Raw genomic sequence first — 16,610 nt, 5'->3', positions numbered from 1 at the left:
AGAAGACATACAAAGGACAGGTACAAGAAAGTAAGAATAGATTCCCGAATACACTTAAAAGTCATGATCAAACAAAGAATATCTAAATATTTTTTGTAGATGTATATGATATAGTTAATATAGGCCCAAATAATAAAAAACAAGAGGAAAAAATATATCTGGAAAAAAAGTCATGCAACGAACTGAATGTTAAATTTCGTAGTGGTTTTATCATAGAAGGCACATCATCAATAGGTTTATCAAAAGGTGAATGTGACAATGCAGTGGAGGCAAATAAAGTAATGAAATGAGGTAATATATTTGTAAAGGAAACAGAGCTGCACAATGTTTACTATACAAATAAGATTTCTTCACATGTGCAAGAGTAAAATCCACAGGGAAGATTAATAAAACTGAGAAAGAAGTGCTTTAAACTGAAGACCAGTATCAGTAATAAGATGGTTGTATGAAATGGAAAAGTTGACAAGTAATGTGGGTAACTGGAGGGCAAGAAATTCACGTGGTATTAAATATAGATGTGGATGGAAGATATCATGTCTTACTACTTTTTTAGATCCTTATGAGAAAATTACAAATCATTTGCAGAAGACAAAGGCAAATAGATTGCATAAACTAGACTGCCAGTAAGCTTTTAACACTGTCCAATAAAGACATGAGTTGAGAGGAAAGAAGTCTTCAATACACTTTACAGTTGCAGAAAAAACTTCAGACTTCACTTTCAAACTTGTTTTTGTAGTAAAATTCAATAGCATTAAAATATTTTTGTACTTGAGAAAATACTTAAAAGTAGTTGCACGGAAATACTTATGCAGTTCAGAGCATTTCTGTCCATGGTGTATGGATGTAACAATCAAAGTAGTAAATTTAATCATTTTTCTGATGTGAACGTATGTATACACATAGATGCACATACATCACAACACTTTATGACCTATGGTCCCAACCGGTGGACTTGGCCAGTTTAGCTGTTGCAGATGCTTCATACAGACAGAAGGGATTCCTGGGGCAGGAAGTAAATCAGTAAGTGCTCTTATAATACAGCAGTGTTTAGATGTGGTCACCTAAATTTTTTAAGATCATCAGGATGTTCAGATGGGGCTTACCGAATGCATGAAGTGTTTAGGGTATACTGAAGTGCTGACCGATATTTTGATACTGTCTGGTTGTGCAATGATGTGCTTCTAAATGCTGGTAGTGTCTAGCAGAGTATGGATGGTGCTCACCTAAATTTTGGCAGTGCAGGGGTGCAGGGGAGGTCCCAAGCGAGCGAGACAGGTCCTCACTCCACTGCTGCCACTTCACCTGGAAGCAAAATATGATAATCATTAACTGACAACTTGGTTTGAATACTATATAAACATCAATTATCATGCGTCACAATGATTCTCACTGTTCAACAAGCCTCAATTCATTGGAATATCCTCACTGGGAGAACTAGTGTAGTCCATGTCTCAAGACTGTTGTCTACCATCTGCTGGACACAATGACATAGCTCGGGATAGCACATACAGAGGGACTAAAAACACATATTCTTTTAAAATCTCAAAAGAACTCAATATGGACTTATTTTATGGCTAGCAATTTCCTAAAATGAGTAAACAAAAACACGTTGCTAATGAGCCTTTTTGAATTTCTTGTTCAGAAAACAAAGGCATCTGTCAGAACATGAGTACCTCTAGTGGCCAACAGAGGAAGAGGATCAAAATCGAGAGATATGGTTTAACAAGGAGAGCCATAAAGTGAAAGAGTTCAAGGATGTGCTTATAGAGATGATATAAAAGGCAATGCAGCCAGCCAGTATGTGAAAGATAAGGAGGGCAAAGAGTGAGTCTTGCAAAGGTGGGAAATTTTGAAAAAAGCTTTGTGGGAAAAGCAAAAGACAATTCAAAAGTCTTCTATAGATTCATCAAGAAAAGAAAACCTTAAATAAAGAGCTGCTAATCAGGCTAAGGGACTCAGAGGGAGGATGACAAAAAAATATGTGAGAAGATGAATGATAAATTCAAGTGTTTTCACTGTAGGGGAACAATACACCAGCATTACCAAAGGGATAAGAAGTCTTAAAATACCTAGTGAAGTCTTTTGGAGTCTCATGCCCCACAGCCCTAGCTGGGACAAAGCAGCTGGTTTGGGACATTGGTCAAACAAGCTATGTAAGGCCTGCAGCCTGAAGGAATCTGGTCTCTTCACTTAAGCCATATACTTCTGGAAAGAGTAAATGCAACAAGAATGGTACCCAGAGTGAATGGAATAAGCTAGAAAGAGATGAGGGAAGTCCTCAATCTGCCCACAGGGGAAGAAAGAAGGGGTGCCACGATAACTACACAAAATTCTAAGAGGCAGTGACAATGTGAATGCATGACAGTTCTCTGATACCTAATGAGAATCCTGGTCGAGTGGATACAACTGGAAGTTAGGTAAGAAAGTCACAAACTGCATTGCTTTGGTAACAAACATGTGGGTTCAAGGATTTGGCCAAGTAGTCAAGAGGAAATATAAGAAACTATCATCGGTAAACTCAAAATATATAAAACAAGAGGTGGGGTTCCACCAGTGTACAGCTTCCTTTCCATATGCAGAAACTGGTAGTAATACTATAATAATACAAGAGTGAGCATGTACTTCTGTTTTTGCACTTTAAAGGGAGGGAGTTTTAAACTTGGGGTACTTTCGTATTTGCACTTTAAAAGGAGGGAGTTTTAAAGTTGGGGTTCCCTATCTCTTGAAACATTCCCTGCTATCATAAAACTTCTTAAATCAATTTATGCTCTCTGTATTAACCAATTCCACAGTCATTTCATTCCATTCAGCTACCACCCAAACTACATAAGTACTCCTTCAAATTTAATTTCATATTCTCTGATTGTTCAGGTTACACCTCACTTTTCCGTACAGATGAGCAAATTCAAAGTCTCTAGCCCTTTCCTATAACTCAGATTTCTTAATTTTAGTACCTTCTTTGTTCCCCTCCTCTGGACTTTCTGTATAAGCTCTTTGTGCTTCTTTAAGTGCAGTGACAAAACTTGAGCAGCATATTCTAGTTTTGGTGTTATGTTGGATAAATATAATTTGCTCAATATCTGAAGGGTAATATTTGCCTTAAACAGTCTGTCTCCTTCATGATTCTCCTAGTGTTGTATTTCAGTGAATGGTTAGAGACGATGGTGACTCCAAAGCCCCTCCCACACATAGAATCCTGAAGCTTATTTCCTGGTAGACAACAGTCATTTTGTGGCCATCTATCACTGTCTCATTCACATCATTTTACATTTGCTCCATACAATTCTACTCACTTCCCACTTCCATCATGACTACATCATCTGCAAATATATTCAGGTAGGGGTCCATACCTTCTGGCAAGTCAAGTAGATCAAGAGTAACAGTACCAGAATCTTCTCAAACAGCCTCACATGTGGTGTAGTGTCAAATGCTCTCTGGCATTTCAGATACAAAGAATACAACCAGCCATCCCTTTTATCTAAGACTGAGCCCTCTTGGAAAAATCTTTGTGGTTCATTACACACAACCCCTTCCCCTAAAACCATGCTCTTTCTCGCTTTTATTTGCTTTCTGGTTATCCTTTCCAGGACCTTACAGACACCTGTCAGTGAAAAGAGTCTGTAGTTCAGTGCCTCTTTCTAGTCTTTCCTTATAAATAGTTTCCCATATCATCTTTGTCCTTCAGTGACTTTACTTTAATTCAATATTCTACTATATCATTTCAGCAAGGAACTATGTTACAAGTAAGCTATGTACAAGGACTTCCAATACTTTCATATATATATATATATATATATATATATATATATATATATATATATATATATATATATCACATACCTCCCGAGGATAAGTTATAGAGAATACCTTTATGTCTGTCCCTGTAATCCAGATGGATTACAGAATCAATGCAGGCAGAAAGTGACCTTTGGACGTTTCCCAGCTCAGCAAAAAAAAAAAAAAAAAAAAAATCTTACGGTGTGCATTGACGTTAGTACACTGCTGGATTCCTGTCGAGAAAAAAGCGCTGAATAGTGTTATAACTGGTGTAGTTTCCCCTCAAAAGACTTCTATGGCCATACACAACAGAATCATCATCACAAGCATTACAGTTGTGTGTTCCAAGAGGAAGAGGTTAAGCGATGCAATCAGTTCTGTCTTTCATTCATGTGTAATGACCTCATTCCTTCCCTAAGTGAAGGCAGGAAGTTCTTCCCTATACATAATGTAATTCGGAGGCCCACATGAAGACCTGGTTGATATCTTAGTATAATTACGGCATCATCATCTCAGCGATGACAAGGGCGCTGCTATCAAGATATAAATGTGGACAAGAAGTAGGGAAATCAGAGCTTTTTTTAAAAGACAGAAGGAATTTCATATGATTATTATTAACTATTTAACCATTGGGATACATGACTTAGAAAATACATCAGTCACCCTACATAAAATGTGTTTTATGTGCGATATCTGCACTATTATACTTGTCAAAGGCCTTTACTCGGTGTAAATTACATCAGTATTAGCCTTTTCCTTCTGTCAAACTCTCTTAATAGAGCAAATGTGAAAGATCGTCCAGATGTGAATCCATGTTGTCCCATGAACAAGGTCATGTAAGGCGACCAAAGTAAACCATGGTCAGGTCTGTGGGGCCTGGCTGTGGATAGTAAGCTGTGGTTTTAGTGCATCACACATGACAGCTATAGAATGAGTGTGAGAAATGCAGTCTTTTTTCGTCTGTTCCTGGCGCTACTTCGCTAACGAGGGACATGGCGAACACGTGAATATATATATATATATATATATATATATATATATATATATATATATATATATATATATATACACTGGCTGGGTTACCCGACACTACATGGGAAAAATGGCTTTTAGAAACGTTTTATTTCAAAATGGCTACTTGCTTTTTAATGGTCTTCAAGGCCGAATGTTAAAAAACTGAAATATATGATAACTTCTACGTTGAATTAGTACCATGGAGTACTCCGAACCTTTATACATTGAAGCTGCTTGGATGCATAGTCTGAACGAGAGGAGTGAACCATGTGTCAATATATAATGCGGATGGGGAAGCCTTTAAGTGGCATCAAAACGACCTTTAGGGCACTCTCGAGGTAACCTAAATCCTGACCTAGATTATAAAATGCCTAAAACAAAATCATGGGCCCCAAGCTACGAAGGCTCAGCTCTGAAAGAGGTATGCAAAAAACTTGAAAGCACACACACACACACACACATATATATATATATATATATATATATATATATATATATATATATATATATATATGTGTGTGTGTGTGTGTGTGTGTGTGTGTGTGTGTGTGTATGTGCATTTATATATATGATATTCCTTTGTCATTCAATTATGCAGCAATGTAAGGGTAAACAACCTTCTCGTGTTTCGTAGTCGCTATGGTGCAATGGGTTTCTTTGAACCTGCAAAAATTCCAAGCTGACAAGAAAGCGTCTTAAGGTAAGAATGCGTTACATGAAATCCACACAGCATGTTTAAAGACCAGTGAAATATCTACATAAAGACAACCATAAGAGAATAAATGAGACGGATCCCTGCTCACAATATGAACCAGAAACTTCCTCGCCTACGAAAAAACACTTGTCAGGTGAAAGATCTCCTTCAAGAATATAAAGTGGAGCGCTGAACCCGGAGTACCTACAATGGGTACTGAATAAATAATGGCAGTTTTCTTACACACAAGATACACATACCAACTTGAGTGGAATTCCTTACCTACACAGGGAAGACTCCGTCGTGAGGCTCATTCTAGACAACAATCAACCTGAAGATAGAGAACGATGTTATTAAAACAAATGTAACACACCTGACATACATAATTACATGCAAATTACATCAGCACACTAAAAGACGTACGAGATCATGGTTTCCAGCCATAGAGGTAAACTGGAGGACATGGTGTACAATAAATATGGGAACCTAACCATACCAAGATTAGCCTAAACCTAACCTTGACTTATCACACTGAGTATGATCCTGCCAACCTGATGTGATAAGCCTAAAGTGTCGCGTCAAAGGCCAGACCAAACCAAAGGTTGTACCATCCTCATCAAAGGTTTAAAGGTCTGGTCTTACGTTCTACATTAACTGTATTGCGTCCTCGTGTGGTAACCCGGGGCAACAAGTACAATCTGATATCGAATGAACTAGTTAGATGCGGTCAATGCTGCAGTGTTCACCGGCAGATCGTAAGCAATGTCTGACCCATTTCTAGTGGGTTCTCTTCTGCTGGCTAAGTGTGACCTTGACCTACTGAGCAAGGCTGTTCAATCCTTCGGCATGAAAGGTTAGGTCAACGTCACACCATCATGCCCTCGATTCATATTGTAATGCTCAAGGGTCGCACTGTCTTCCCTACGAATTGAACAAGTAGGATCGATATTTTTCAATTCATTAACTTTGTTCCATATTTTCTTATGCACAGTACTGGACGCCCTAAGACTGTTCAGTGTCAGTGTCCTGGATAACCCAGAGAGGTAGCTGGGAGCAAGGCCAGAGCTGGCCAGCACTGGCCGGCCCTGGTCCAGATGTGTCACTACTAAACTAGGCCACCAAAAATGGTCTAACACCAGCCCAGCAAGCCCGGCCAGATAGCCATTTGTGAACAAGACGCTGGGCCAAGCAGTAGGCCAGGTATGGGAGGGCAAGCCAGGCCAGAAATCAAGTTCATAAACCTGACCAAATGTATGGCGAGCAGGCCAGGCCAGACATTGGGCCAGGTAGCCTGACCAAACACAGAAGGAGGTGTGGTCAGCAAGCTAGGCCAGACAGAGGGCCAGCCAGCCTGGCCAGATGGTGGGCTAGCTGGCCAGATGGCGGCCAACACCCTGGCCCACGTACTCTAGCAACTCCAAAACAAAACTTTTCTGTCAAAACTGATAGCGGCAAGTTCTGCCACACAAGTTTTCCTATTAAAACTTCACTTCTTACCCTGTCCCCTCCCCCTCCTTCACAACCCTGCCCAACAGCCATCCTCCCCTCCCTCACAATCCTTCCCACCATCTTCCCTCACAACCTTGCCCTCCATCCTTCCTCACAATTCAACAACCAGATCGCAACATGTTGTAAATCAGGCTATTTCCACTACGTCTGTGGTAAACATCTCAATCCTCTGACATTGACAGAGATACGAATCACATTTTTCAATTCATCCTTCGCTGATATGAAATTTCGTCACTACACATATCTAGAATAATCATTTTAAAAATCTTGGGGTTCCAATGACCGACGACTTTACTTTAAGCATACAGAACAAGAAAATGGTTGCCCCTTCCAAAGAGATAGGAGGATGGATCTTGTGGACTTTCAAGAGAAAGAGAAACCTGTGATAACGCCCGAGTCACTAGTACTCTCACTGAATAAGACACAGCAGTGTATAACATGTTATCTGTAAAACCATCTAAAAGTTTTACCGTTTATTCCCATCTTCAGCATTTTATATGCGTTATCATTATGGTCCCATAAAAAAAATAGTGTATAACACAAGAACATCTTAACATCTTAAAAGGAAGGTCAGACAACTACGAACTATAACACACTGTTGTTGTCTTGGATTATAGAATATTCGATTCCATTACGTCAACCTCTTTATTTGTTTCGTACTCTTATTAATTCTTATCAATAATATGCAATGTCAGTGCTACTGGCCGGTGGTTTTATCTACCTTTTTTTGAGGGGGGGGGGGGCTGTTTTGCTTCCTCAGTGGAGTGGGGAGACACGAGTCCGTTTCAAACCCTTGGGGCTGACACCAAGGTCCAGATTTACATCTTTCCAAAGGATATTTGGGGCTTGACTGCTCGCGCTAATACCCTCTCTTCCCCCTCCCCCAAAGAACACCTCCACCAGCGTCTACTCACAACCACTCCCAGCTCCCTCCCTTACAACCCTGTCCATTAGACTATCTGGCTGTAGCACCAGTCCTTCATTTGACTGGCCAACTGAAGCACTTATCCTTCACTAGCCTAGCCAGCTTAGTGCAATCCTTCTCTGGATTAGCCAGGTGTAGCACCAGTGCTTAACTAGCCTAGCCAGATACATCACCAGACGAGCCAAATGTAGCACCAGTCCTTCACTACACTAGCCAGCTGTACCATCCTTCCTTCTACCACCAGCAACACCATAACCCTTCCACCTACGACTATCACCACAACTACCACCATCATTAACCACTCCACTACTACCATCATCTCCACCACCATCACACACACCTCAACGTCAACCCCCCTCCACCCCCAACCCTACCTCTTCACCTCCCATCGGCTCCAACTTTTTCAGAGAATCCAACTCATTCCAACAAACTTTTGTCTTTAAAACTTTGCCTTGGCTATCACCACACGTGGCGCGGTGCTGCTGGTTGTGGCTATAGCTGTGGTGGTGGTGGTGGCTATAGCTGTGGTGGCAGTGGTGTCTGTGGCTATAGTTGTGGTGGCTTTGATAATGGGTAGAACTGTGGTGGATGTAGTGATGCTTGTTCGCTGCATCTACATTTGTGGCGGTTCATCTACTGACTATATAAGATTGTACTAGTCAGTGAGGTGGTTATACCTGTGCTGGTTGTTGTGGGGATGTAACTGTGGTGGAAACTATTGTAGCAGTAACGATTATAGTGTTGTGGGAGGTCGTTGTAACACACACACACACACACACACACACACACAATTTGGTTCGCTTTGTTATTTGTTTGTGGTTACAGGAAGCGTAATATTTTCCTGGTGGGAGCTGACCCGACCTAGGGAGGATACAGCATGAGTTCTTTAAGGAAGATTTAGGCCTTGTGGTCGCCAGATAATGAAAAGGAAAGTACATGGGACAATTCAAATCAACTCTGCTTTCGTTAGCGTCGGCGAGGAGATATCGTACTCTGTGGCCTGGGGGGTGAAAAGCGATCTGACATTCCCCTCCTGTGACTCATGGCCGAGATGCTGAGACGGCAGAGTTACATGGATTAAGTGAGGGCTCTTCAGGGAAGATCTGGTGATTGTGAAGCGGAAAATAGACGGGAAGTTCAGTGGGAGTCCTTGTGTCGGGTGGTGGTCTGGTGAGAGGGAGATGAGAGTAGGGACACCGCTGCCAGACGAACCGATACAGTTCTTGTAGAGGCGTTTAATCAACTATAAGTCCATGTATATATATATATATATATATATATATATGATACACAATGCTTTGATGAAGGAAATATAACGATGACATACAAACAGGATGATACAATCAATGCAAGCGTCATGTTGACAATGTGGTGGGGAGCAGTACGAGGCCTAATATGAACTGTCCATACATTAGCCGGGGATAGCCGGCCATGGCCCCAGCTGGGTCACTCACTACGCCATCGGACAATTCATTTATCCCTTTGAGCCAGAAGCTAAAACCCTGGGGTATGCTGGCGTGACCCTTGACAATAGAATTAAGGGTTATGCAAAAGGCCCCTTAAGATATTACCTATGGGTACGTACCGTTGTGCTCAAGGGGTTGATGGCCTTCAAGATGAGGGCGGTCAGGGGACTGCATGGAACTAATGACAGTCAGGGGGTCTAGGTAGGGGAAGGGAATCTATGAAAGTGGTTGGGAGGAGTAATATGACAAGCCACTGGCCACCAGCAGTCATGACAGGCTGTCTCACAGGGAGGAAATCCCCACCCCCACAAAACCCCGAGCTGCGGCTGCGGGGAACTGACCTACGAATCTCTGGAGACAAGTCTCAAGCCAGGAGCCCTTACGCAACAGCAGCAGGAGCGAGAGGAAGGCAGTAGTCAGGAGCACGACTCATTGGTCCACGAGGTGGGGGAGGGGGTGAAGGGGGAGAGTTGAAGGGCATGGAGCAAGAGGTGGTGACGGAGAAGCAGCCGACAGATTAAGCCCATAAATCTCCTGAAGGTGAAAGGATTCAAGAAACTGGGATGGAAATCACAAAGTTACTGGTGGTAAGAAATGGCGGAGAGATGTACGAGACTGGAAGTATAAAAGATAAACGTTTAATCATGAGAGGAGAGCTGGGGGGGGGGGGACGACTACAGCTGGGCCAGGAGGTGGGTGACGTGACTCAGAAGCGAAGGGACAGCAGAAGCGGACCAAACAGCGAGGAAGGAGGCAGTGAAGAATATAAGGGTCATGACGGTAGGTGTAGATAGCAGGACAGAGGAAACGGACCAGAGATTTGCACACACACACACACACACACACACACACACACACACATACACATGCCGCTGGGCGGGTGACCAATGACTGGGGTCCACACACCGTACGTGTTATACTGGCATGAACGAAGAGAGAGAGAGAGAGAGAGAGAGAGAGAGAGAGAGAGAGAGAGAGAGAGAGAGAGAGAGAGAGAGAGAGAGAATCTCGACACCAGCTTTACCAATTGACGAGCGCGCGCACACACCCATTTCGGACGGCCGCTGGGACGGGGGAGGAGACACGGTTCTACTTAAACATTCAATTTCCGGTGATAATATAAAGACAAAGGTCCACTACGACCATCTGTGTGTAGGACACCCGCCACCTCAACCGTCTACGCCACCAAGTCTGACCCCAGTCCCACGTTTGCTCTCAAGTTCCTGACCTGTGGCGGCTACGCGCAGACCCCTTTAAAGCCGACTTCGGGTACTTTCCTTCAGTCAAGCTAACGACTGCAAGAGTGAGTAACATCAAAAAATACACTCGAGTCTTGAGGAACTGGTTATATTCCGCCTCCGCGGACCGGGAGAGGATTTCAGATCCTTAAAAGCCAACGAAGCTGTCGTAAGAACGCAATTCATTCACAAATGGAGGAGCGAGGGAAGTATAAGGTGCTGGTATCAGTGTCAGGTAATCCCGTACGAGAGGGCAGTACAGTGTTCCTGGGGAGGGGTTACACAGCTAATAACAAGCAGGACAGACAAGCTTTTGATCAACCGTCCACTGATAATCACTTGCATCTGTTCGTTCGTTTCGAAAATGATTAATCCTAAAACGGCAGTTAATCCATCCAGTAGCAACGTGAGTGGCATAATACTGTACCATCAGCCTGTACACAAATAAGCCAGTCATGTGTACCACGGGAGAGGGTACTATATGCTACACCGCCCTCCCACTACACCCCCATCCCAACCCCACCCAGACAACAGTTGAGCACGTGACTGTCAACTCCCGCGGATATCTTTTTATAGCTCAAACTAAGGCAACCTAAAGTGTCTTTTTTCTTCTACCACCATGGAACGACCCTTTCCCTAGATGGTGCAACCCTAGAGAACAACGGGACGACCCGTGCGCACGACAGCACGACCCTGAACTACACCCAAGGCTTGTACACTCGTCCATAGAGCCCACAATGGCACGATTTACCGAACAAGCCTTTGGCTGCATCGTCTGCCATTATTCCAAATCCTGAAACACTCCAGCCAGAGATAAGTTCCAGGTCATAAACCGGCTAAACGAGTACAACAAACAAACAGTAAGGGTGCGAATCCCGATAACCCGCCGGAGACAAGAGACCATAAACACAGTCCAAGGTAAAATGACGCGTTGCCAACTCCCGCGGTGAGGCAGGTGGAAGAGTTGCCAACGAGGCATTAGGAGCCGAGGGCCATAACTTTCCCTGTTAACCTCAGCTGCCGTTACGACAGCCACCTCACCTGGCCACGTGGCTCCTTACTTGTTTTTACCGTCAGTATTGTTTTGGAGGTCTCTGTTGGTATATATATATATATATATATATATATATATATATATATATATATATATATATATATATATATATATATATATATACTGCCAGATTTGAGGAGCGGTGGGGAGTCGAACCCAAGTCCCGTACACCGATGATGGAGGTAATTCATTATACAGTCACGTCCATTCTTTGTAGACGTACATGTGTGTGTGTGTGTGTGTGTGTGTGTGTGTGTGTGTATTGCATAAATACAGTTATAAGTTTACCGCAATGTTCTTGCTTTTCTCGACAGCATTTCCTGCGTTAGCGAGGTAGCGCCAGGAATAAGAGGAAGAATGGCATCATTCACTCTCATCCATTCTCTAGCTGTCATGCGTCATGCACCGAAACCATAGCTCCCTATCCACAAACAGACCCTACAGATCTTGCGGTTACCCCAGCCGCTTCATAGGCCCTGCCTCAGTCCACTGACAGCACGTCGCCCCCTGTATACCACATGGTTCCTATTCAATCCAACAGTTTAGGTCTACCATTATTATATAACCCGACGGACAACTTCCCCCAAGGGTTCCTGCAGTGTGTTCAGCATGACCGTAACTGCCTATTTCAAGGAACTGCTCATTAAACGGTGTCACGCCCCATCTAGGAGAACGACCGTTGTCATCAATACGTCTTGCATCTTTCTTCCCACGTGACCCATGGCTACCGTCTCTCTGGACCTCAGCCTGTTCATTCAGGTAGGCCTGCAGCCAGCCGCCGACTCCTGAGGTGACTTAACGCCCTCTCACTGAGATGAGTAAACTGGTGACGAGGTTTTAAATTTGGGTTTGATGTTAGATATACATATATGTCTGACCTCCACCACCATACCCATGGACATGAACGGCACGTAGATAATCCACCTCCACGATAACGATTCCCATCTGCTGTGTCGGTGAGTAGGAACAGTCTCGACAAAGGTGGTCCTCGGGTCGATTCCTTGCAGCAAGTCCTCGATCATACAGAGTGGACCCAGGGTCACGCCCAGCAGGACGCCACCAGTCACCCTAACCAAGGCAGGGAACCCATCTCAGGACGTGTGGTCATCCTTCCCCATCCATCGTGTCACTTACGACCCGACGAAGTGGTCCCTCTTGCTATGCCTGCCTGACTAATCCCCAACCCGACCCGCCATCTCCTGCAGGAAACGTCAAATGCCTTACTGGCAGTATAAGAACACAACCCAACCATCTCACTTCTCAGTCCAGCACCTTCCTGTATCATACGCGTCCAGTGTATGTTTTTTTTAGTGTTTTACAATCGTGCTGCCTCGCCTCTTAACCTTGTATATATATATATATATATATATCCCTGGGGATAGGGGAGAAAGAATACTTCCCACGTATTCCCTGCGTGTCGTAGAAGGCGACTAAAAGGGGAGGGAGCGGGGGGCTGGAAATCCTCCCCTCTCGTTTTTTTTTTAGTTTTCCAAAAGAAGGAACAGAGAATTGGGCCAGGTGAGGGTATTCCCTCAAGGCCCAGTCCTCTGTTCTTAACGCTACCTCGCTAATGCGGGAAATGGCGAATAGTTTGAAAGAAAAAAAAGAAAGATATATATATATATATATATATATATATATATATATATATATATATATATATATATATGGTCAGTGATGCTAACTAGCTACTACACCGTGTGTGTGTGTGTGTGTGTGTGTGTGTGTACTATCAACAGTAAAACAGTAAGTAAAACAATTCCCCACACACTACTGTGTATAATCCTGTAATCCCCAGACGAGAATGTTACGACCCTTGGGTATGCTGGCGTGACCTCTGACCTCACCCTGAAGGGATCAGGTTAAAAGGTCGCGCCATTCTCCCCAATGGGCTTAGTGATGCCCCAGTTGACCAGAGGAATTACACATCACCTCAGGTCAGGTCAGGGTGGAGAGGTGTGACCAAAGGTCCTCACAGGTACTTGTCCTGCAGGAGCAGCCTACAGGGGAGGACTCTCCCGCCGTGTTAACTTGACGCTCAGGAAACTTCAAACTTTCTAAACTTTCATACGGGGGAGAGGGAAAGTTTTGAGTCTCCTAACTTTCCTTCACTACACCAGGATGCCAAGATGGACCTGGGGAAGGGAGTGGGGGGTCCCCCATCACTGGACGAGGGCCACAGGCGAGGCCTGTGGCCCAGCAGTCACACTGGTGTACGTATGTACGTACGCTGAGTTAAGACTTGACACGTTAAAGCACCCGAGTCGACATGGGATGGGCAGTACAGGGTGTCTGTGGCGTGATCGCAGTTAATCATCATGTGACTCTCCATTCATTCCTTCATTCATCCTTTACTCTTCACTTGACCTTTTATTCATTCAACACCTGTTCCCATATTCATCATAACCTGTTCTTTCATTCATGACTTGTGTCCCTTCATTCCTCGCCATTCCATTCATCCATCACGTCTCTTCATTCATAAACTGCCCATTCGTGACCTGCTCCCTTCATCATTCATGCCTTCATTCACTGTTTCTCCATTCATCCACTAGCCCCCCTCCATTCATTCACCCGTCCCTTCATTCATTCACTAGCCAGCAGAGATGAAGGGAGAGCCTTACCTTCACTGGGCCTCCCGCGGTGAGGGAGGGAGGGAGGGAGGGTGGGGTGAAGCAGCACCTGCAGGAGGAAGACAAGACAGCGTTACAAACTGTGTGTACAACACGGCCACTGTAGAACACATGGTAGGCCAGACAGCCACTTTCACACACACACACACACACACACACACACACACACACACACACACCAAACCACTAATAGTTTTTCAAACTAATCTTCTGTATAACGATAATGGTTAATTGGATGTTGCCGGCACCACTACAGTGCAAGGGTCGTGCAACACACACACACACACACACACACACACACACACACACACACAACGTGTAAACCTCTCTCCCCTTACAACACAAATAGGTAATTACACGCACCAGCTATGCAAACCGTCCCCCCCCCCTACAATCCCCCAAGTCCAGGACATCATCACCCCCCACCACAACCCCTCTAAATGAGGAAGGGGGTCGGCCAGCCAGCCAGTCCCAAGCGCTCCCCCCCCCCCCCCAACTGCCAACTTACTACAACTGGACAAACTTGTTTTGTATGACGGGTGTGTGTGTGTGTGTGTGTGTGTGTGTGTGTGTGTGTGTAGTTAGGATCTATTGCAAAAAGACCACGTACAGTTAGTTCGTATAGAGTTTGCATTTCCACCCCCACCCACAAAGTTCAGGTAAAGTTTGGCCCTTTCCCGCAAAGTTTTTGTGAAGTTAGGATATTCTACTTCCGGGAGACTTGATTGAATATTATCATTTATAGAACTGGGCGATTCAGACGAGGGAGGTGTGACGTCATCAACCCGCAAGTCATAGGTGAGCTGACGTCAGTGGGTCAAGCGGGATGACATCACGACTCGGTACCTGAGAGGGGGAAGATGTCACGAGCCACAACAGTAGTAAATCAGTGACGTCACAACCAGCACGTCACACTGAACGCGACGTCAGCACATCACACTGAACGCGACGTCAGCACGTCAAACTGGACATGACGTCATGACTGAGAACGTAATAACTGGAGGTCACGTCACCAGTGGAATGTGACGTCACCTCAAGACGACCCGAGGGTCCAATACACCAGTGTTGAGCGCCACTTCCGTCACCCCCTGTACCCCCCCCCCCCCCATGCAACGTCACTACACACGTCTTATAGTTTCGTCTGTTTCACCGAGTCGAAACACTTCACCAAAAAGTTTCGCACGAGCAAGTTCCCAGCATTTCGTAATGGCCATATTTCACGATTTAAAAACTTTTCCCCCCTTCGAAAATGTTTTCATATTTCATAACTTTACGAATTCATCCCAAATTTACTCCCAAGATATTTAATGGAAAAAAAAACTGGTTATACAAATTTTCTGGGAAGTTTTAGTAAAGTTCAAGTTGGGCAAGTTGGGCCGAAGTTGGCGCTCGGTCAGCCAGGCCCAGCCTTGTGGACTCCCGACTGGCTTTAGCCCCACTGGGCAAGGCGGTACGATCCTTGGGTACCCTGGGCAAGACGGTACGATCCTTGGGTACCCTGGGCAAGGCGGTACGATCCTTGCATACCCTGGGCAAGGGGATACGATCCTTGGGTACCCTGGGCAAGACGGTACGATCCTTGCATACCCTGGGCAAGGGGGGTACGATCCTTGGGTACCCTGGGCAAGGGGATACGATCCTTGGGTACCCTGGGCAAGACGGTACGATCCTTGCATACCCTGGGTACGACAAGACCCTGGGTGACGACCCCTGGGCACGGCAGTATGACCCTCGGGTATAAATGGCTCGACCTACGACCTTAATCCTTCTGGCTCAGGTCATCCTGCCCTAAAGATGGCACCGTTCGTGTTCAAGGCCTGAAACAAAATCAATATACTTTACCAAGTTGATCTAACATCTGGATTAAACGGCTTCAACAAACTTTGTTTCGCCGAATTCTTAGAGAGAGAGAGAGAGAGAGAGAGAGAGAGAGAGAGAGAGAGAGAGAGAGAGAGAGAGAGAGAGAGAGAGAGAGAGAGAGAGAGTCAGTCCAACATGGTGTTGGTAAACTCTGGCCGCTACAGACTCGCTAACTTTATTAATCTTTCTTTAACTTTTTCCCTCGTCCAGACCAACTCCTCAGATAACTTAGAAGGGGGGGTGGGGGAGGTGGCGGAGGGGGGGTGCGGGGGAGGGGATATTGGGGGTGAGGGGAAGGGGGAGAGGAAGAAGGGGCGGCGGAGACGGGCGGGAGTGGACAGGAGGGGGCACTCTGGACGGTACGAGCTGAGTGTAGGAGGAACACCACAACAAAACAATTGGAGAATACGAGTGTGTTGGGGAAGGGAATAAGTGGGAGCACA

The 16,610-nt window shown here is 44.7% G+C and overlaps 1 protein-coding gene across 15 annotated transcripts in view; it reads right to left on the bottom strand.

The window, feature by feature from the left end:
* The window catches only part of CtBP (C-terminal binding protein), a 135,992-nt gene that overhangs the window by 47,703 nt on the left and 71,679 nt on the right, over positions 1-16,610 (bottom strand). For 5 of the 15 annotated variants that reach the window (XM_071675547.1, XM_071675541.1, XM_071675548.1 and 2 more), the window contains 3 exons: positions 14,299-14,356; positions 5,768-5,816; positions 1,224-1,302 (listed from right to left, as the gene is read on the bottom strand). Coding sequence is in view for 5 of the 15 variants with exons in the window: in XM_071675538.1 (XP_071531639.1) it covers positions 1,104-1,112 (9 nt within the window). In the remaining 10 variants the exon portion in view is untranslated. Of the gene's footprint in view, positions 1-1,103; positions 1,303-5,767; positions 5,817-14,298; positions 14,357-16,610 lie in introns of all 15 variants that reach the window. The other 10 variants (XM_071675550.1, XM_071675545.1, XM_071675551.1 and 7 more) reach the window with 3 other exon arrangements.

This window comes from Panulirus ornatus, chromosome 21 (genome assembly GCF_036320965.1).
Source record: "Panulirus ornatus isolate Po-2019 chromosome 21, ASM3632096v1, whole genome shotgun sequence".
NCBI lineage: Eukaryota > Metazoa > Arthropoda > Malacostraca > Decapoda > Palinuridae > Panulirus > Panulirus ornatus.
Note: the sequence above shows the minus strand (reverse complement) of the source record. Positions and strands in the feature narration are given on the sequence as shown.